Genomic DNA, 22,923 nt, shown 5'->3' with positions numbered 1-22,923 from the left:
TCAGATGATTCTTCACCTAGAATAACCAACTAAAAAGTTAAATTCTCTAGAAGTGAGGCATGTAGGGGGGGTAGGGGAGTGGAAGGCAGGTGTGAATAGGCTCTCTGGTTTAATCTTCCCTGCCCCTCAGCCTGCTCCAGGCCAAAGAATAGTGCTGAGAACTTTGGAACAAGTTATCAAACTCTCAAGGAAGGTAACTGGAGTCCAAATTAATCAACATATGGCTGAATCTTCCCTTGATCAAGTATAAGATACTAGGTCAGTCTGCTCTAAGATAAATAAATGTGTCAGATGTGGTACCTGCCCTCAGAGCTCAAGCTTGAAGGGGTGAGAATAAGGTTTGCAGTAATAACTAAGTTTCAGGGCAAATGATGTGGTGCTTTAACAGATACAGCATTAGAGTTCAAAAGTGGGAGTGGAGTTCTGGCTAGTAAGAAGTAGGAGATTTTCTTTGTCTTAATATTTCCCTATTTCTAGGCAGGCATCTGGAAGGTTCCTAGTCATACTGGGGATGGCACACATGAAGCAAGTTGGAAACCTCTGCATCCCTCACCAAGCCCCTTCCTTTTCCAGAAAGCCTGATAGCTATGCCTATTATGTTAGTTGAACAAGGATGATTTTTAAAGACTTCTTTCAAGCCTACTCTAGTATACTAGTATTTTAACTTAGCCAAGAGGATGAGGTGCAATGGGCTTCCTGACAAGATAGTTTTATAGTAGAAAATGACTCTTGTTTTTACCTTGGCTTTTTCTCCCTGTCCAGGTGGGATGAACCTCACTGAGAGTAACAGCTAGGGAATTTTCTGAGATTTTGTAATTGTTCTTCCAGGGTTGTTGTCAGCACTGGATCTTGTTGAAGTCAATCCTCAGCTAGCCACTTCAGAGGAAGAGGCGAAGGCTACGGCTAGCCTGGCAGTGGATGTGATTGCTTCAAGTTTTGGTCAGACAAGGGAAGGAGGACACATTGTCTATGACCAACTTCCTACTCCCAGTTCACCAGATGAATCAGAAAATGAAGCATGTGTGAGAATTTAGGAAATACTGTGCATTGACATGTTTAACAGTGGGCATTCCAGAGTTGCGGGGCATTTGAGGAAACAGATAATAAGTGGTTTCCTAGGTCAATATTGCCTTAATGAGAACATCTGCACATTTTCACAATTGTAAAGTTTCCCCTCTCTATTTTGGTGACCAATAATACTACTGTAAATGTATTTGGGTTTTGGCAGTTCAGGGGTATTAATATGTTGTAATACTATGTAAATTTAAAGTCATAAACAGCATTTATTACCTTGGTATATCATACTGGTCTTGTTGCTGTTCCTTCACATTTAAGTGGCTTTCCATCCTTCCTCCCTCCTCCCACAGTCTGGCTGCACAGTGCATCCTTGAACTGTTAGCCTACAGCAGCAACACACTTCATTCACAGGGTCAAAGTTCTGGTCCACAAAGCCCTCTCTATAAAAAGTTCAATGCTTGCGAAAGAATTTGTAGTAAACCAGGCCTCCCAGGATGGCTAGCTCCAGTAAGATGATGATGGAAAGCAGCAGCTTGTTGGTTGTCACTCTACAAAGAGAAGAAAAGTGGAGAGCAGTCAGAAGTGTGGATAACCTCCTTAATACCATGTGGTTTGACCTGGGACCAAAGCTAGATATCGTGAGGTAAAATGAGTTTTTTGTTTGATCACACAGCCACTTGGCAATAGGTAAGTAAACATAAGGTTCATCAGCTGTAGCTTAGAGATAACACTGTCTACCTCACAGAAATTGAAAATTGGGACAATAAATACCAAAGCATAAAAACAGTTTCTTGATTCTCAAACATTTTCAAATAGTAGTTACATTTTCTACAAGGAGGGGGTTAACCTAGAAAAAAAAAAAATATATATATATATATGAAAAAGTATACCATTTCTAAAATCAAGGTGAATTGTATTTCACAGTAGCAGAAATACAATCTCATTTATCCAACCATATAGAGCCACAGCAGTTACATACTACAGCAGTGAGCCTATGTTGGGAGAAGGGTTTGGGGCAGACTCTCTAGTGTCAAAATCCAGCTCATGGATAGTCCCGCTTTAAGATATGTAAGCCTGAGTAATGTTTTTCAATCCCTTGTAAACTTCTTCCCTTCTTACTCTCTCTCCTCTATTTCTTCCTCTGCTGTCCTATAAACTCAAATGGATATCTCTATTATAAAGTTAGTATAAGAGCATCAAAAAATTTATCTTTCATTTACACAAAGAATCCAACCTCTGGTTCTCATGTTTACTATAGATTCCTACCTGTTCCACAAGGAATTTGCCACTGTTTAGGAAAACTCCATCCCTCCTGCTAGTTCTATGACTAGGTTGTAGTTTTGTTTCATGCTTGGCCACCTGTGGCCAAGGTCATGCATACTGACCACTTACCCCTAACTTCAGAGTCTCACTCTGTTGCCTGGGCTAGAGTGCTGTGGCATCAGCCTAGCTCACAGCAACCTCAAACTCCTGGGCTCAAGTGATCCTTCTGCCTCCTGAGTAGCTGGGACTACAGGGATGTGCCACCATGTCCAGCTAATTTTTTCTATATATTTTTAGTTGGACAATTTGTTTCTATTTTTAGTAGAGATGGGGTCTCGCTCTTGCTCAGGCTGGTTTTGAACTCCTGACTCTTGAGCTATCTTCTCGCCTCAGCCTCCCAGAGTGCTAGGATTACAGGCATGAGCCATTGCACACAGGCATTATGGTTTTTTTGGGGGGGGGGGCGGGAGGTAAAGACTGCTTTATTGGTGGCAGTTAGCACAAGTCAATAAATATTGGCCAGGTGTGGTGGCTCACGCCTATAATCCTAGCTCTCTGGGAGGCCAAGGCGGGTGGATCATTTGAGCTCAGGAGTTCGAAACCAACCTCAGCAAGAGCGAGACCCCGTCTCTACTATAAATAGAAATTAATTGACCAACTAATATATATAGAAAAAAATTAGCCAGGCATGGTGGTGCATGCCTGTAGTCCCAGCTACTCGGGAGGCTGAGGCAGAAGGATTGCTTGAGCCCAGGAGATTGAGGTTGCTGTGAGCTAGGCTGATGCCATGGCACTCACTCTAGCCTGGGCAACAAAGCGAGACTCTGTCTCAAAAAAAAAAATACTGATCCCCAAAAAGCTCAGTTATTTATCATAACTTATGTAGAGAGCTGAATGAAAGTGAACAAAGCGATTGCTGGGCTGATAGAAGTCAATCCTGCCTCTTGAGAAATGAAGCCATAACTAGCTGATATATGGCAAATGCTTGTGTACCAACTGTAAGAACCATGGTGGCTCTATAAAGGAGAACATCAGCTACCTTACCCTTTGGATGCACTGGAATTCCACTATTGCTCTGAACCAGCTTTTGTTTCTCTGGAATTTATTTTCAAAATGCCTGCATGAAGCAATGTGTATGGTCCTCTGGGAAATCTGACAGAACAGGCAGGTTCTGCTGCATCTGGGCTCAGTCATTGCCCAATAACAGTGACGACAACTCGAAGTTTTTTATAAAAGCCTATTTCTTACTAACAAGACAGAACTTCCCGAAAAATAAATGACTCCTATGAAAGGCAAGTAGAGCCAAAAGCAAATACTAAGCAGTAGCAGTGAAAACTGTTTTCTAATCAAGTTTTTACAAATATATTTCAAGGAATAAAACTCTATTATTGCTATGTGCTGTCTTCTCTAAGGAATGTAAGCTGGGATTAAATGTCCTTTTAGTGGAGAAATTTTCCACTGTTCCAAGTGAGAGCAGTATATACTTTTAACAAAGGTTTTATCCTTACATATTTAACTATACAAGCCCATATGCCTTTATTCTGATTGGCGAGGTGGTATTAAGTATAAGGGGACTGTATGGTATTAAGTGCTGAGGTCCTGTATTAGGACTTTTGTAAGTTACTGTTTTAAGAGTTAAGAGAAATTTTGTAAAACTTACTTTCTGGACATTGAACGGAGAATCTTTCGACTTTTGCTCAAGTTTTCACTCGTGTTTACCAGCTGAGAAGAGAAAATAGCAATTATTTCACCCGTCTTCCAAAAGTAAACACTACAATTTGAATATTCCTAAACTAAATTAAGGGGGTGTATGTTGAAAAACTCCAAGAAATCTAACCAATTTAAATGATGACTTCTGAGTATAAGCAGAAGAACCTGGAAAGGACAAGATACTTTAGCATATTAATCAAGTACGCTTAGGATTCACTGTATCCAAAGGTTGTTGTGGGGACAGACTTCTGAGACTGAGCTAATCTTTCACCTTGGCTACTCAAAACAGGAAGTCTTCAAATGTACCCAGCCAGTGAAGTGACTTTGAGAAATTTAAGATTTGAATTTCATCGGCCAAATTCCAAGAAAGCCTCTTGAGTTGTTTTATGGGTTGATGAGTTACTGCTTTTGAGATCTGGTTATCTTTTTTCTTCAAGAGACAAATACATTGAATTATAAAAGGATTTGACCCCCCCCTGGACTTTTCCCTTTCGATTAATAGCAGGAGGGTATAATAATCTAGATAGCTAGAGGGTATTTTACCTCCTGCAGATGGCGACCTGCCATCTGTTCCCATTCCCCAGTGGCCTTGATAAGTTGATCTCTCAGCTCATTGCTTGGCTTTTAAATTTAAACAATCTACCTAGTATGTTCAAAAATCAAAACACACACTATCTGCTAAGCAAGCTGCATTCTCTATAGCTTGCCTTGAATTTAGTATTTTGTTAATTTTCACTGAAGAGGGAAGGGTATCATTCTGATTTAACAATGGAGAACTGTAGCTATTAAGATGTATAAGAAAATCTCAAATCCCCACACTGAGCTAGTATTTTCCTGTCCAAATCTTGGCTATAGCATTTGTTTTTCATTTTGATTTGCCTCATGTTAAGAATATAGCATTCCATTGACAAATTGTATTATTTTTTAAATTCCTATGTATATTAATTCATTTATAGAAAGGAAGATGAGTTACTATTAAAATGAGTTATTTCTCAGAGCCTCTTAAAGTGATAGATTAGAGGTCCCCGATATAATGATCATTTGGCCTAAGTATTTGTTTTCTTCCCACAATGATCCTTACCTGGGGTAACAATAAAGGGTTATAGTCCAAGATTTAACTATAATTTATCAATCTATAAACTGAGTGGTATAAGAAATTAAAATCTAAGATTGGTAGCATTGAATCCTTAAGTGCCTTTTTATAAATTATTCTCTTGCCAAAGAATGAATACAGGAATAAGGATGAAGTGGCTGCAGTCTTACAAACACAGAAATCAGATTCCTTCAGTCTTTTTCTTCATTAAAACAAATTTCCAATGATGTCTAAATCTTAAGGGCAACATTATTTCTATGGGAAAACTCTCAGCTAAGCAAACTAAAAATTGAGAAAAGTGTAAGAACCTAAAGAAGGTTATTCCCTGGATTCAGAACTGCTGTAGCTTCTGGTCTCAGTATGGCATCCACTCTTGCCACTTTCCCCATCTGCCCAGACTTACTCTGCTCTTGGTACGTTCCAACTGGTCTCGTTGTTCCCCCAGCTCTTCTATGATTTCTGAGCCAATCTGGTCAGTCTCTGTGGCAATCCGATGAGAACGCTCAATACTTTGGGTGGCTCGGTTCAGACTTTCAGTGCCTTGCAGTAGCAATGCCCTTTGAGACTGTAGCCGATTCTGAGAGGAGTATGGAAGGGAAATGTTAGGCTTCTTCCCTAATCAACTGGCTGCCAACACATTCCTTATGACCTTCCTTGTGTAAGGGGATGTAGTGAGCAATAATTTCCATTACTTTTAAAATAGAACCAAAGATGCTAATGAGCTACAAGACCACAGACCAAAGCAAAACCTGGAATCAAATCAACAGGATCACAACACCTCCCATTCCACTGCTCTTTTACACTTCAGCAAGGCAAGAAGGATGGATTAAAAACACTGGAGCACTTTCCCTGTGTTTGTGATGAATTTGAACTGGTCCATGTACCTCTTGGACCAGGAACTTTTGAGAAACAGCAGCTCAGATTTGGGAGATGCAAGAGCTGCCTGATGATGCATATAGCCTGTAACTTCAGTGCTGCAAGTAAACCAACTAAATTTTGCAGCCCTAGAAATGACTCACTGAAGATTCCCACTTGACTGGTACTGAGGATTGAGGAACTACGAATGAGTTACTTTCTCAGTATATAAATCATTTGTAAGTCTAAGACTCTACCACATTCTGGAAAACACTTGTGACTGTACTCTTGGTGAACCCCCAAAATAGTTTCACCTCCGGCCAATTACACCCAAAAGCAAAAACTTCACAGTTGCCACACTAGTGATTTACTCTTGGGGAAGGTAGTATCTGGGGCTGGAGTACGCTTCCCCAGCTGCCCTAATTTCCCAAGTGCCTTAATTTTCTAAATTCTCACCGAAATTTTACTCCACTTATAATCCTAAATACAGACAGCATGAGGACAAAAGTAGCCTTTGTCAGGCCAGAATTAACAACCACTGACAAATGGGGGCAGCTCTAAGTTCTTAGCTATTCAAAGCACATAATATACAATCAAAAGGGGCCCAGCTCATAGGCATATTACAGAGCAGGTGACTACTAGCAATAGGATGCTACCAAGAAGTGAAAGGATGGATTCCCAGAGCAGCAGTAACAAGAAGCATTTTCACTTAATAAATGGAATACAGACCAGTGGATGAGGAAACCACTGACTGAGGTTCAAATAAACTCAGTTATGTTAGCTCAAAGGAAGAAGAAAGTTTTTAAAAACAAAAGATGCAGATTTTCAACTGATTAGGCTAAAGAAAGCAGGAAAAGACAATACAATCACATAAATCAACCTTAGACAGATTTGGAACAATAATCCTACTGAAGGTGTTAAGTATATCTAAAGTATATTTTTATAATTTCCGAAACTAATAAACTCTAAAGCAAAATTACTTGAACTTATCCTCTCCTTTTTGGTAACAAATAATCAAAGTCGGCCGGGCGCTGTGGCTCACGCCTGTAATCCTAGCTCTTGGGAGGCCGAGGCGGGCGGATTGCTCAAGGTCAGGAGTTCAAAACCAGCCTGAGCAAGAGCGAGACCCCGTCTCTACTATAAATAGAAAGAAATTAATTGGCCAACTGATATATATATAAAAAAAAATTAGCCGGGCATGGTGGCGCATGCCTGTAGTCCCAGCTACTCGGGAGGCTGAGGCAGAAGGATCACTCAAGCCCAGGAGTTTGAGGTTGCTGTGAGCTAGGCTGACGCCACGGCACTCACTCTAGCCTGGACAACAAAGTGAGACTCTGTCTCAAAAAAAAAAAAATAAAAAAAAAAAAATAATCAAAGTCACATTCACAACTCCCATTTAACAAGCTCCACCTGCCTGCCATTTTCCAGTCCACTTTTATTAGTCACCTTATATCTGCTTCTGATTTGTAATGATCTGTGTGTCCATTTGAAAAGTTTGCATCATTCTCAAAATATCTAGTTTTAACATAAACAATGTCAAGCCAGTATCATTCTGAATGTCTCTTTTTTTTTTTTTGAGACAGAGTCTCACTCTGTTGCCTTGGCTAGAGTGCCACGGCATCAGCCTAGCTCACAGCAACCTCAAACTCCTGGGCTCAAGCAATCCTCCTGTCTCAGCCTCCCAAGTAGCTGGGACTACAGGCATGTGCCACCACGCCCAGCTAATTTTTTTCTATATATTTTTAGTTGGCCAATTAATTTCTATTTTTAGTAGAGATGGGGTCTCGTTCTTGCTCAGGCTGGTTTCGAACTCATGGCCTTGAGCGATCCGCTCACTTCAGCTTCCTAGAGTGCTAGGATTACAGGCGTGAGCCACTGCGCCGGGCCCTGAATGTCTCTTAAGACTATAATCAGGATGCATCGTGAAACAAGATTTGTTTAAAATTGTATTACTAGCCTTTCTATGTATGTTCAGTCTGTATTGGTGGAGCCCTTTCCATTTCTCTTCCACACTACTCGCCAAGCAATTTTTACTTTGTACTGTTATTTGTGGAATATAATCCAAATGCAGCCCATTAAATTTAATATTTGTGAAGTTTTATTTAATTCCTTTAACTTTCCAGCTTCTTTAGATGGTTTCAAAATATAGATTTTCAATTAGCCCAATTTTATAAATCTGAAGGCTAGAAAGGCAACGTGGCTCACCTGCCATTACAACAGAATAAAGTGTTAGCCCCTTCTTGAGAAACATCTTGCATTCTCAATTGTATTTCAGTTGTTGGGCCATCTTGACATTAAGGTAAAGGAAAGCTGGATTAATTTTGTAGCAATACTCTGATAAATTAAAAACCTAGATGAGTGTTTTAAGCATACTTGTGAAAGTGATTCTAAAATTTATATATGACAATAAAAGCTCAAGAAGAAATTAGATCAATAGGTCAGAATTCAGAAATAAGAATAGGTAACATATTTTTTATATATTAAGGACACAAAGAATGTGCATACAGTTTGGAAAGATCTGCATTAAATAGAGTGGGTACCCCAAGGGAGAAGGGGAATTGGATGCAGAAAAAAGGATAAGAGTGGAAAAAACAAGTCTATGATGCACTGATAACATGAACTATACTCCACAATATGGTTAATTCTGTACCACAAGCCGTTGAAGAAAATAAAACAGCTAAAGCTTACCATATGCTCATTCTCTACTGCGTATGTGCCATATTTCATGTCTCCTCGGCCCCCAGGTGTGGCTGTCAAAGGTGTGCTTCTCACCTCCCGATGGAGTTTGGCAAGGTCCTTCCGGTAGTTTCGAAGCTTAGACATCATGGGGTTACGGAAGGAGAGAGGTGCATAACGTAGTTCCTCCTCCATCTCTGCCAGCTGGGAAGGCAAAACGTAGTGAGTAGATGGCCTGGTTCTTCCCTCTCTCATCTGGGGATATGCCTAGTTTGGACTAATAAAACCACAGACCACCCCAAATAAGTATTCAACCATACAGTATACGAGGCAGCGATTATGTCTGGCATGTTTACCTCATTCTTGGTACCTGGAATAGTACCTAGAAAGCACAAAGCAGGCACTCCAAAAATATGTAATGAATGAATGAAAAAACTAACAGAGGCACTTTATAGTTTATTAAATGTTTCTATATATATTCTCTCATTTAATCCTCACAACAAATAAATATGGTAGGAAATACTTTCTCTACCTCATACATAAGACTTAAAGAAACCTACTGAAGATTACACAATTAGAGTCAGGATTCAAAATCTTCAAATTATCAACTCTTTTTAATATTCCAAGTTTTCAGCCTGGTATTGTTCAAAATTGCTATCAAGAAGCGCTTTGAGCCTGGGCGCTGGTGGCTCACCCCTGTAATCCTAGCACTCTGGGAAGCCGAGGTGGGTGGATTGCTTGAGGTCAGGAGTTTGAAACCAGCCTGAGCAAGAGCCAGACCCTGTCTCTACTATAAATAGAAAGAAATTAATTGGCCAACTAATATGTACAGAAAAAATTAGTTGGGCATGGTGGTGCATCCCTGTAGTCCCAGCTACTTGAGAGGCTGAGGCAGAAGGATGGCTTGAGCCCAGGAGTTTGAGGTTGCTGTGAGGTAGGCTGACACCACAGCACTCACTCTAGCTTGGGCAACAAAGTGAGACCTTGTCTCAAAAAAAAAAAAAAGAAGCTCTTTGAAGTCTACTATAGTAAAAATGATAGGGGTCTGGCATCAAGGTTCTTCTCTTTTTTCTTCTCCTCTTTCTGAAAATCAGTTGTTTATCTCCATATCGGAGATAACCAGGGGCCCACAGAGAAGGTTGCTTTGCAGAATCAGATTTCCATTTTTTCTGGGATAAGTAAAATCTAACACCTAGACATGTTCACAAGAGGCCCTAATTATTTTCCACTGCCTGAGATGGCCAGAGTAGGACTGCTAATTTTGCTAAGTTCAAAGAAAAAAAAAATCTGAGCACCAACAAGTAAATCAGCTGTAGCTAAGAGATTTTTAAAATGCTACTAAGATTTTAAATGAACAAGGAGACTGGCTACATAACAGGTATCATGGATATGCACAGCTGTGCATGTATTAATAAAATTTCTAGTACTTCCATTATGAAGGAGATAGCTACCAGTCTGATGGCCTAGTTGTTCTTAAAATAGATGCAGAACAGACAAAAGGATGCAGATAAGTTTCCTTGTCAGAACTTCATTGGGATAATTGGGAAGCTGACTTTCAACAAGCAAGAAGGAAGTTCTCTGGCCTAAAAAGAATTTTTCTTCTCAGTATGTTCTAGGGCAGCAAAATTTAGGGGCAACTATTTCCATGGAGTACTACCAGGGATCTGGATTTTAGCCCCAATCTTAATGGATTTGCTGAAGCTACAGCATAGTGAGATGGAATTAGAAGGACTCTTGCTTCCAAAGGGTTAGAGGGAAAAAAAATTGTTTTTAAAGAAAAGCCACAGGTTAAAAGGAAGCAATTATTAAACTGCTTAGCAACCTGAACCAACTTCTGACAAGCTTTGGGTCCTGAATGGGAACACATCCTGTTCATGCATGTTCTGCCTGAGGTACCAAGTTCAGCTACTATGCTGTCTTGTAAGACAGAAAGGAACAAGGTTAGAATCACTTCTGAGCTAATTTTCTGTGGCAATAAATTTAATAAAGAACAATAACCTATCTTAATGAAAAGGTCTTAAAAAGAGATTTAAAAAGACCATTTGGGCTGGGCGCGGTAGCTCACCCTGTAATTCTAGCACTCTGGGAGGCCGAGGTTGGCGGATTACTCGAGGTCAGGAGTTCAAAACCAGCCTGAGCAAGAGCAAGACCCCGTCTCTACTATAAATAGAAAGAAATTAATTAGCCAATTAAAATATATAGAAAAAATTAGCCGGGCATGGTGGCACATGCCTATAGTCCCAGCTACTCAGGAGGCTGAGGCAGGAGGATCACTTGAGCCCAGGAGATTGAGGTTGCTGTGAGCTAGGCTGATGCCACGGCACTTACTGGGCAACAGAGTGAGACTCTGTCTAAAAAAAAAAAAAAACCATTTGGGTAAAGATATGAGAATGCCCTTACTACTCACACTAGCTATATATGTGTGTGTGTGTGTGTATGTATATAATATATATATTATAATATATAATATATATGTGTATGTATATAATATATATATTATAATATATATATATATACACATACACACACACACACACATATATATATATATATATTTTTTTTTTTTTGAGACAGAGTTTCACTCTGTCTCCCAGGCTAGAGTGTAGTGATATCATCATAGTTCACTGCAACCTCAAACTCCTGGGCTCAAGTGATTCTCTTGCCTCAGCCTCCCAAATAGCTGGGACTATAGGCCTGCGCCACCACACCCAGCTGGTTTTTCTATTTTTTGTAGAGACAAGGTCTCACTCTTCTTCAGGCTGGTCTCAAACTCCTGGCCTCAAGCAACTGCCCTGACTCAGCTTCCTCAAGTGCTGGGATTACTGGTGTAAGCCACCACACCTGGTCCAGGAATATATTATCAAAGACTCCTATTTTAGGAAAGTCTTCAAGCTTTCCCCATTTGTGTCTGTCAACCCCCCTCAACACCTATTCCCATCAATTAGCCTCATTTATTAATAGTAAGAAATAGTCAAAATCAAGATCAACAGAACAATTAATCTGTAATCAGGTCATACCATTACTTCTGGAAAACATCAACACCAGATAGAAGAGGAAACAAAGACATGCTCTAAGTTCTCACCGTTTCATTTGCTTCCTGTTGCTTTTCATCAAAATCTCTGATCAACTTCTTCTTCTCTTCTAGAAAAAATAGGTAAGTTTCAAATATCCATTACTATTTCCATACATTTGTAAAGGCCATTTCCTCTGTTTAGAATAAACTTCCCATTCCTCCCAAGTTGTGGGTGGTTGTACTTATCATCCCTAAAAGGCATTTAGAAATGCAAGGGGAATTGTTATCACAAAGACTGAGGGGGAGGGAAGAGGAGAAGGGTATTACTATGGATATTTAGTATCCAGGGAACAAGACAACCCATGTTTGGGACAGTCTTGCATAATTATTTGGTCCCCAAAGCCAATAGCATCCCTACTAAGAAGCACTAAGCTAGTCATTCTCAACCTTTTCTCTCCCCTCATCCTGAGGAACCAAGCACACTTTCAACAGTAAGAATGTTTACTGATACTGGTTCTCTAAAATCCCCGTCCCTACCTTCATCCCAAAGGTGAATCACTTCTTCTGTATAAACCTTTATTCACTAATTTTCTGCAAAACAGATTCAAAATCCACCTACTCTGCTCACTGGGAGGCTGCATGGTGTGGTACTTGTCTCTCCCTGGAGGTGGCATAGGTAATGACTCTCAATAGTGAGAATTTCATTCCCTTTTCAGTTGTCTTTTAGCCTTTCCCATGATGTCATTTTGATGCTAATGTCTTTAATATCTAAAAATTACCAGTCTCCCCTTAAAACAAAAATAGAACAGCCTTCAGCTTCAAAGCAATAACATCTAACTAAAAGAGTATTATTTTGCCTTCACTGTACTTTTTCTGATCATTTATAGATTATACAGGTTTTCCATTTAAAATACATAATTTCCTTTTTAAATAACTATGTATTAAACAAATGTGTTTTACATGAATTAAGTTGATATAAAGAAAACAAGTAGCCGGCGCAGTGGCTCACCCCTGTAATCCTAGCACTCTGGGAGGCTGAGGCGGGCAGATTGCTCGAGGTCAGGAGTTCGAAACCAGCCTGAGCAAGAGCCAGACCCCGTTTCTACTATAAATAGAAAGAAATTAATTGGCCAACTAATATATATAGAAAAAATTAGCTGGGCATGGTGGCTCATGCCTGTAGTCCCAGCTACTCGGGAGGCTGAGGCAGCAGGATTGCTTGAGCCCAGGAGCTTGAGGTTGCTGTGAGCTAGGCTGATGCCATGGCACTCACTCTAGCCTGGGCAACAAAGCAAGACTCTGTCAAAAAAAAAAAAAAAAAAGAAAAGAAAAGAAAACAAGTAATAGTACTTGGTACTCCCTCCTTATTTGGGTCCTAAAAAGATACTTGGACTTGGCAAAAATTGTGAAGGGTGTACTGGAATCTGTCACCTGGTAAACATTTGTATAGGGGGAAAACCCTGGTCAGTAATGGGGGTTAGGTTCTGGTGCCAGGTTTGGGCCTGCCTCTGTATGGACAACTTTTTTCATCTCTTTGGGACCTGACCTCCTTCCTTGGCTATAAAATGAGGAAGTGGGTCATCCTTCCATATCTTAACAAGCAAAAATTAGCCCCATTTATGAGAAGCTTGTTTTTAAGAGTTCTACTGCTTAATGATTCTTTAAAAACCTGTATACATCCAAATTAATGTTCTACCTAGAAATCTACACATATTTATTACCACAAAATTACCATTGCTTACAATATTTTTTTAGCTCATCTTTTGAGATTTCCTTTGCATTATGCGGATACAATCTTTTATTTTTTTTGAAGTTGTGGCAAAATATACATAACATTAAATTTACCATTTTGACCATTTTTAAGTGTACATTTCTGTGACATTAAGTATATTTGCACTGTTTTGTAACAATCACCACTATGCATCTTTAGAACTACTTTGTCATCTGAAATGGAAACTTCATACCATTAAACACTAACTCCCCCATTCTATGAATTTGATTACTCTAGGTACATCATGGAAGTGAAATCATACAGTATTTGTCCTTTGTATTTGGCTTATTTCACTCAGAATAATGTCCTCAAGGTTCATCTGTGTTGTAGCATGTATGGGAATATGGTCCTTTAAGCTATGCATTTTTCATTCAATGTGACTCCTAAATACAAGCTGCCTCTTCCATCAATTGAAGAAAGAGCAATCTCTTCTAATGCCAAAGCAAGCAGATAAGTTGGGTTCTTGGAGAGATGACATGTGGGTACTCAATATGCCGTACTGAGATTTTCTTGGATAATTTTGTCTACCCTGATTTTCATCTTAAGCCCTTTCTAACCCAGCCCCAGATAAGATGCAATGTTACTGCAATGCTTTATATGGATTTACATTTCGTTAATCATAACAGCATCTAATATATCAGTTGTCTGCTGCTTTTTAACCACTTCGGTATGAGTGTCAACTATAGTCAACAGCCACAGATAAAAGCGCACAATAACTACAGCCGACAGCCGTGATATGACTTTTCTAATTTTTCATTTATCAAAATTGTGAACATTTAAAAATAAACATATATGTATATATTACCTATTCTGATTTACGTTACAAGTAAAGCTGCCTGTAAAGTAAAACAAGCTTTCAGTGCTTTAAAGCTTTCCTCATCACACAAGAGCAAAACAGATTCATCGTCAATGCACAGCACAAACTATTGTGGGGACTATGAGTGCTGGCTATGGGCAAGGTTTCCCGGCCGGTGATCGAGGTACTGAAGTGGTTAAGTGATCATAAATCAGTTTGAATGTGTATGTTCTATATTCCCAATCTGAGATCACACTCCTCTAGAACAGGGACATTTACTTTGTCTTTTCTACTTTGTCCATAGCTTCTAGAACTTTAAATTTCCTTAGGTGTACTTCCTGAAAGAACAAATGACAGCACCCCCTTTACTGTGTCTCACTGCCATGTGACAATCCCTTAATATACACAAGGCATTCCAGATGAACTATTTCTCCACATTGCTCACAAAACCTGTGACTCCATTTGTTGTTTTAAAAAAGACAGGGGAAAGTTCAGCCATGGCAAATGGTATACAACTTACCATCGTGGTGTAACTGAAATAAGCACCAAAGCAGCTGTTACCATTCCTGGGGAGTTGTGTTCTATGTTTTGAGTTTTTTTTGAGACAGTCTCACTCTGTTGCCTGGACTAGAGTCACAGTGTCACTGTCACAATGACCTCAAACTCCTGGGCTCAAGCTATCCTTCTACCTCAGCTGCCCATTTCAAGTAGTTGGGACTACAGATGCATACCACCACACCTGGCTAATTTTTTTCTATTTTAGTAGAGATGGGGTCTTTCTCTGGCTCAGGCTGGTCTCAAACTCCAGACCTCAAGCAATCCTCCTGCCTTGGCCTCCCAGAGTGCTAGGATTATAGGCATGAGCCACTGCGGCTGGCCAGGGGCCTGTGTTCTTAAGCAGCAGTGAAACAATACCTGCAGTCAAGAATGGCAACTTCCATGGAGCAGTATCATCATATTATTTGGTAATAAGTTACAAAAGTGCTGAGTTTCATCACTCCTCTGAATTTGCACATCTTCAAACTCAAGAACCCTCACTCCTGTTCCAAGCCAGACTATAAGAAGCAGCACTATACACATACCTGTATTCCCTTCCCAGCTCTGATTTTTCTACAACCATGTTAAAAGGCTCCTCCTTTATTCTTCTTTTGTTAATGGGTATGAAAATCTGCATTCTCAAGAGGCAAATTCTAGAATTCATGGAAAGTAACTACATAAATGAAAGTAGGGGGAGAAAAGGTAGCCCACAGGACCTCTATTATCATCACTGACTTCCCTATGTTAGGGAAGTTAGTTATGCTCAGTCTTTTTGGAGTTGGAATATTCCACTTTTTACATGATTTCATAAAACACATACTTCCTCTGATTAGTGCTCTATAGCTTATATACTTTTAAAAGAAATACAACTGTTTTGAAAACAATATGAAGAACTTCACTACATTTATGAGATCCTTTGTGACTTTGTGAACTCCTCAGATATAAAACAAAAACCAAAAGCCTTTGAAATCATTCTTCTGATAATGAAGCCAGTGAGGCAGATATCTAAAGGTTCAAAAGAGGCTGATCCCTACTCAGGTGAAAAGATCAATAGCTGCTTTTTATGTATTAGTCTCAGAATTGTGAATCTAATGAACGTTAGAGCTGAGATGAGCCTCAGAGAACATTTAGTCTAACTCTCCCTTAACAGCTGAGGAAACTACAGCCTGGAGAAACTGAGTGCTTTCCCCAAGGTCACAGGAGTAAATGTGTGACAGCACTAGTTCTGGAATGCAAGTCTCCTGTCTCCCAATCTAATGCTTCTATAGATTACATATACAATTCATGGGTATGTTTGTGCTCCCAGGATATAGTCTTTAGCAACTGGTATAATTTGTTAAAAAAAATAAGAAAGGGTCAGGCGCAGTGGCTCACGCCTGTAATCCTAGCACTCTGGGAGGCTGAGGCGGGCGGATTGCTTGAGGTCAGGAGTTGGAAACCAGCCTGAGCAAGAGTGAGACCCCGTCTCTACTATAAATAGAAAGAAATTAATTGGCCAACTAATATATATAGAAAAAATTAGCCGGGCATGGTGGCGCATGCCTGTAGTCCCAGCTACTCGGGAGGCTGAGGCAGAAGGATTGCTTGAGCCCAGGAGTTTGAGGTTGCTGTGAGCTAGGCTGATACCATGGCACTCACTCTAGCCTGGGCAACAAAGTGAGACTGTGTCTCAAAAACAAAACAAAACAAAAAAGAAACCAGCCTGGGCAACATAGCAAGACCCCATTCTCTACAAATAATAAAAACATTAGCCAGGCAAGGTGGTGTGCACCTGTACTCCTAGCTACTTGAGAAGTTGAGGCTGCAGTGAGCTATAATCATACCACTGCATTCCAGCCTTGGTGACAGGGCAAGATCCTGTTTCTTTTTTTTTTTTTAATTTTAGAGATGGGAGTCTTGATCTTGCTTAGGCTGGTCTCAAACTCCTGACCTTAAGACCCTCCCACCTCAGCCTCCCAAAGTGCTGGGATTACAGGCGTGAGCCACTGAGCCTGACCTGAGACCCCGTCTCTTAAAAAAACAAAAACCCAACAGAACTGCATCGTGGGTAGAATGGGCACCAGAAACAAGAATGAGCCACTGCAAACACCACTATCCCCCACCCCACAAGCCTTCCCAAACCAGTCAAATGTGAGAGACTGACTCACTCTGAGACTGACTCTGCTTCCTTTGGTAAACTGGGGGATGGTGACACCATTCCCTGGACATGAAATAAAATGGAAACAGTCAGTTCTGAAAAACAGAGCTAAAGATAATCCACCTTAATGTTCACCCAAGGTGGGTGGCCTCTCTTCTTTATTGGGTCTGAATTACCAGCCTAAGAATGACTGATCTTGGCCCGTTAAGAGCAGAGCTGTGGAACTAACTGCAGTTTAATCAAGAGCTCAAAAATATGCAATTAATTTGATTTTGGCACCTCACTGTGGCATTTCTACAACCTACATTTTCTATTTGTAACTGACAACAGTTTAGAAGTTAAAAGCAACCCTCTCAACCTGTTTCCTTATCTGCAAATAGGGATTGTAAGACTACTGACCTCATAGGGTTGTTTAAAAGGGTTCAAAGAGATAGTACATATAACAAGGACTTAGCAAGTGCCAAACATAGTAAGGGTTCAATAAATAGGAACGACCATTGTTTCTGAAAGTGAGTTCTTAGGTAGGAAGACTTAAGAGAAAAACAAAATTCACCAGTATAAGCTACATGCTAGGACTGTATTATGTACATTATGCAGTGCCTACTAATTCATGATGGGCATTAAAATTTATGAAGTGGTCTCCAAAGTAGAAAAAGTGGATTCAGAGACAAGGCCCTGTATGTTTCTTAATTAAATTTAATATATTCAACAAATATTTAACAGTATGAATGAGGTAGTGAATAAGGAGATAAAGCTGTTGAATTCTTATCATAACTGTGGAAATATATGTATACTTTATTTACCTATCCATTAAACAACTAAGTCTATTACCAGCAACTCAGAGGTATTTTGTGCTTGAGTAGAAATTCACACTTTTCTGATTGCCCTCTTGGCAGGAATGAGAAGGTTAGACAACAGGTGAATATAATTCTTAGTCTGTTTTGTCTTGCTGTAACAGAATACCTGAGACTGGGTAATTTATAAGGAAAAGAATGTTATTTCTCTGAAGGCTAGGAAGTCCAAGGTTGAGGGGCCCACATCTTTTTTTTTTTTTTGGAGACAGAGTCTCACTGTGTTGCCTGGGCTATAGTGCTGTGGCATCAACCTAGCTCACAGCAACCTCAAACTCCTGGGTTCATGTGATCCTTCTGCCTCAGCCTCCCAAGTAGCTGGGACTACAGGGATGGACCACCATGCCTGGCTAATTTTTTTCTATATATTTTTAGTTGTCCAGTTAATTTCTTTCTATTTTCACTAGAGACGGGGTCTCGCTCTTGCTCAGGTTAGTCTCGAACTCGAGCTCAAACAATGTACCCGCCTTGGCCTCCCAGAGTGCTAGAGTTACAGGCGTGAGCCACCGTGCCTGGCCGGCCCACATCTTTTGAGGTTCTTCCTGCTTCCTATGGGTTATCCAGTGGAGGAAGGTGGAAGGGCAAGAGGATGAGAAAGTAAACAAGAGAGGGGCAAACTCACTTTTATAGTAACCCACCATGGCAATAATGAACCTACTTGGCATTCATTTATTTATGAGGGCAGAGTACTCAGGGCCTAATCACCTCTTAACATCCCATCTCTTAATACCATCACAATGGCAATTAAATTTCAATGTTTTTAAGCTTACAATACCCAGTCTTCCCAGGTTGTCTCCCACTCAAGTACTAACCAGGCCTGACCCTGCCTAGCTTCTGAGGTTAAGAGGTCAGCGCATTCAGGGTAGCATGGCTGTGGACTGAATGTGAATTTTGGAGGGGACAGTCAAACCATAGCAATAACTAATTCAGCTTTCTATTTTTCAAAATGGAATGCTCTTTTACATTATTTAGCCTTACAGAAATGAAAGATGTTGCAAAAATGAATTTAGGGGCAGACTGAAAATATAGTCTACTCTTCAACCACATAAGATCTCATCACACTCCTGCTCAATAGCTTTTGACTGCATACCATCATAAAAGGCACAAACCTTCCCCAATGGACTATGAGGTCCCACCTGATCTGCCCCTGCCTACCTTTCTTCTTCGCTCACTCCATTCCAAACACACTGACCTTCCCATTCTTCTTTGAACACACCAGGCTCATTTCTGCTTAAGGGCCTTTGCAGTGATATCCCCTCCTCTTGACACTTCTCAGATTTCTGCATGATTTACTCCCTCACTTTATTCAAGTCTCTGCTCAAATGCCATCTCCTTAGAGAAGCCTTTCACAGCCACCCTATTTAAAATTGAAGCCACCTCGCCTATTCCTTTTTTTTTTAAAGCCAAATTTAGCAGTGGGATTTTATACCAATTTTAGTGACACTAAGTTAACAGGTTCTGAAAACCCACTACCATTGGACCAGCCATCCCCTATTCCTTTACCCTGCTTTATTTTTCTGTATTGCTCTTAACATTCTCTTAATATTTACATATTATCACCCACCCACTAGAATGGGGATTTGTGTGTCTTTTTTAACTGTATTTTGCAATATTAACCAGCACCTAGGACAGTGCCTGACAACACAGCAGCCTTTCAATAAAGATAAATTATACACACATGAATTTCATTCTCTCCAGAGTCATTAAATTGACATGACCTTGGATAAGTTCTCTCTCTCTCTTTTTTTTTTTTTTTTTTTTGAGAAAGGGTCTTATTCTGTAAATGGGGCTAGAGTGCAGTGGCTTCATCATAGCTCACAGCAATCTCATACTACTGGGCTCAAGTGATCCTCCTGCCTCAGCCTCCCGAGTAGCTGGGACTACAAGGCTTGCACAACCACACCTAGCTAATTTTTCTTTTTTTTTGTAGAGATGGGGGTCTCGCTCTTGCTCAGGCTGGTCTTGAACTCCTGAACTCAAGCGATCTGGGAGGCTCAACTTGGCCTTCTGGAGTACTAGAATTACAGGCATGAGCCATCACACCTGGTCCAAGTTCTGACTCAAGTAAAAACAAAGTCTTCTCGTTGCCATGAAAATCTATTTGTCCAGAGGTCAAGAACTATAGCAGATTTAGGGCTAGAAAAGTATAGCTCTTTCAGACAGAGCTTGCAGCAACTTGAACCTTGAAATTAAGAAGCAGTAAATAGTCTAAGTAGTAAGAAAATTCAAAACAAAGTCTCAATGTAGATATATATACTAGATGACTTTACTGCAGCAGCCTACTCAACATGAAGAGAATGAGGATAAAGACCTCTATGATGATCCACTTCCACTTAATAAATAGGGAAGCCAGCTGCCATGTTGTTAGCAGCCCTATGGAAAGGCCCACGTGTTGAGGAACTGAAGTCTATGGCTAACAGCCAGTGAGGAACTGAAGCTTGCCAGCAACCACATGAATGAGTTTAGAAGTTGATTCTCCAGCTCCAGTTGAGCTTTGAGATGACTGCAGCCCCGTATGACAGCTTGGCTGCAACTTTGTCCTGCAACCTTGATTCAGAACCACCCAGCTAAGATGCTCCCAGATTTTGGAGCCCCAGAAACTATGTGAGTTCAAGGAATCTTTTGCTTTCACCTTTTGCAACAATCTGGATGGAACTGGAGACCATTCTCCTAAGTGAAGTACTGCAAGAATGGAAAAACAAATACTGCATGCATTCACCATTAAATTGGAACTAACTTATCAGCACTCCTGTGCATAGATGGAAGTAAAGCTCAATGGAAATCACACAGGTGGGAGGAGGAGATGGGTAAAATTATACCTAATGTGTACAATGTACACTATGTGGATGATGGATACATTTATAACTTTGACTCAAGCTGTACAGAAGCAATCCATGTAACCAAAAGATTGGTACCCCTGTAATATTCTAAAATTAAAAAAAGAAAAAAAATAATAATAAAAAGAAAAAGGAAGGCAAGGTACAGAAAAAAAATTTCAAAACAAGACCACATCTAAACTCCACAATTCTAGTTTTAAAGACTAACCCCATAAGTAGAATTTACTAGTATTTACCATTACCCATAAGTTATGATTTTTTTTTTTTTTGGTTTCTTAACCATTTTTATGCTACAGATCCTTTTTAAGTATAGTGAAAACTATAGACCTTCCATGAAAATAACGTTTTTGAATGAGTAAAATACAAAAAGCTACAAAAGAAACCCATTCTACTGAACTACAGGACCGCAGATTTAAGAACCCCTATGCTCTTCTTGTCACAGTGAAAAAGAGAAAATTTTACTGGCCAAGGAGGCATCCAGGGAGACGACACCCGCCGTCCATTCCTGAACACGCCTTCAGTTCAGGGAGGTCCTGGGCACCGGGACCCAGCCAGCCCTCGGGGGCGTGTCTTGAGGATAAGGAGCGAAGGGGGCCCGGGTCTGGGAGGAAGGTCCGCGGCTGAGTTCTCCACGGCTTGGCCCACCCCCAGCCTCACCTGTCCCTGCCGTCCCAAGCAGCCGCCCGGGCACCCCTTGTAGGTCTTCATGGATGCCGCGGAAGATCTCATGCAGTTTCTCGAAATGCTCCGAGGAGGCGGCGGAGGTGGCCATGGCGCAGGCGGCGCTCGAGCGGCGGCCGCCGAGATTCTGGGCGCTGGGCCCGCTCCTAGCCCGGCGGTCAGCCGCCCAGCCCCGTAGCCATCACGGCGACCGCCAGGCGACCGCCGCCCAGGATGAGGCGCTTCCGGGGCCGCGGCGGGGTCCTCCCGAGTCGGAACGCCCACCCCCTCCAGCCTGTCACTGAGGGAGCGCCGGGCGCGAAAGCCTGACAGAAAGTCGCGCGTGCTGTGCTGCCCAGGCGTCTCTTGGGGGTGAGTCCTGTGCCGAGGCGAGCGGCAGTTTCAGAACCCTGGAAATATCCCTTCTGCGGTTGAGAAAGGCGCACAGCGAAAGGGCCCTAGGGGACCCACGAAGCGGGCAGCTTGGCCGCCTCCCTCCCCGGCTCCACCGGCAGGAGAGGGGCGGGCACCGTATTGCATGCCGGGGGATGTAGTTCGTCCGGAGAACGCGCCCACTCGCCGGGGGAGCGCACGTTTTCCAGGGCGGCTGGTTCAGCCAGCGCCGCTGCCGCCAGGGGTCGCCCTGGTGGGCGGTGGTTTAGCACCTGTTTGCGCCTAGACGTCGTCTTCGCTATCATCGCACTTTGCTTTGCCACCCTGACTTCCTCATTTCGCGTCCTGACTAAACGTTAGCTTTCAGCCCTAGAAGGATAACAGGGCCAGGGGCCCGCCTGCCCCCGGAGGTAAAGCACCTTTACTGGGGAAGTCAGGTGGCTCCCCACGCTTTCAGAAATGGAACCCAGGCGGCATAAGCACTCTTCCTCTAGCGGCCTGGCTGCCTAGTGCGCTAGACTGCCTGGTGCGTTTGTTCACAACAGGTGTTTGTTAAGTGTAGGCGTTGTGCAGGAATCTGGGCATATGTTGGTGAATGAAACAGATTTACTTTCTGCCCTTGGGTAATTTATAATACAGTATGGAAGGTGGACCAGGCTTCATCAGGTCTCATCTGCCGCTAAGTGTAATGTGTTACCAATTACCAAGTCCTTTCCAGCACTGCATGGGTATAAATTCTTATTTTCACTGATTTGATGGTTTGTTCAAGGAGCCCGTTCTCAAATGTTTGGTTGGGAGCTCAATACTTAAACTACCCATGTATATTAAAAAATATGAGAATATTCAGGGGAAAATGCTTTGTGATTATATCTTAAGGGCCCTCATTTTTATTAGATCGAGTTAACTGACCATTGATTCAACACACTTTTGTTGAGCTCTTAATTCACGCTGAGCATAGAGAGATGACAAAGTCTGAGGTCAGTGGCAGTGTACTGTGATTAAGTCCCACAACACAATGCTGTGGGACTTGTCACAGTACAGAAATAAAGGGCAGGTACAAAAAGGAGAGATAACACATAGCATGGGGTGATCAAGAAATGTGGAAAAAGTGATCTTTGAACAGTGTCAAAAAAGTGGGATATGGGTGAATGAATTATCAAATTACAACTTAAATTAATGGCTTGTGAATTTAGATCGTACTGTAGCTAGACTCTGGAACAAATTACCCTTTAGAATGAGAGATAATTGCATAACTGTAATGATGAAAAGTGTTTTTTTCTTTTGACTATAATTAAACTTTTAATTCTTAGTTTT

At 41.2% G+C, this 22,923-nt stretch overlaps 2 protein-coding genes across 3 annotated transcripts in view; one reads left to right on the top strand and one right to left on the bottom strand.

Annotated features, from left to right (window-relative positions):
• The window catches only part of ARG2 (arginase 2), a 34,292-nt gene extending 32,995 nt beyond the window's left edge, over positions 1–1,297 (top strand). For both annotated transcript variants that reach the window (XM_076003925.1, XM_012781121.3), the window contains one exon: positions 829–1,297. In XM_076003925.1, the coding sequence (XP_075860040.1) occupies positions 829–1,034 (206 nt within the window). In that variant the 3' untranslated portion in view covers positions 1,035–1,297. The remainder of the gene's footprint in view (positions 1–828) is intronic.
• Positions 1,264–21,733, bottom strand: VTI1B (vesicle transport through interaction with t-SNAREs 1B). The gene is made up of 6 exons (XM_076003926.1): positions 21,214–21,733; positions 11,697–11,755; positions 8,627–8,818; positions 5,487–5,660; positions 3,941–4,002; positions 1,264–1,565 (listed from the first exon to the last, which is right to left on the bottom strand). Exons 1-6 carry the CDS (start codon positions 21,326–21,328, stop codon positions 1,469–1,471), a joined length of 699 nt encoding a protein of 232 aa, XP_075860041.1. The 5' UTR covers positions 21,329–21,733; the 3' UTR covers positions 1,264–1,468.
• Between the last annotated feature and the right edge of the window lie 1,190 nt (positions 21,734–22,923).

The sequence above is a fragment of the Microcebus murinus genome, chromosome 6 (assembly GCF_040939455.1).
Source record: "Microcebus murinus isolate Inina chromosome 6, M.murinus_Inina_mat1.0, whole genome shotgun sequence".
In the NCBI taxonomy this organism is placed as follows: Eukaryota; Metazoa; Chordata; class Mammalia; order Primates; family Cheirogaleidae; genus Microcebus; species Microcebus murinus.
Note: the sequence above shows the minus strand (reverse complement) of the source record. Positions and strands in the feature narration are given on the sequence as shown.

What these genes read in the sequence shown, in the direction of transcription:
- VTI1B (XM_076003926.1), bottom strand. Translation starts at nt 21,328, where the DNA reads ATGGCCACCTCCGCCGCCTCCTCGGAGCATTTCGAGAAACTGCATGAG. An exon ending in GCTTGGGACGGCAGGGACAG is followed by an intron (nt 11,756 to 21,213) that starts GTGAGGCTGGGG and finishes TATTTTTTCTAG; the next exon opens with AAGAGAAGAAGAAGTTGATC. An exon ending in CAGTAGAGAATGAGCATATG is followed by an intron (nt 5,661 to 8,626) that starts GTAAGCTTTAGC and finishes TACTCCTCTCAG; the next exon opens with AATCGGCTACAGTCTCAAAG.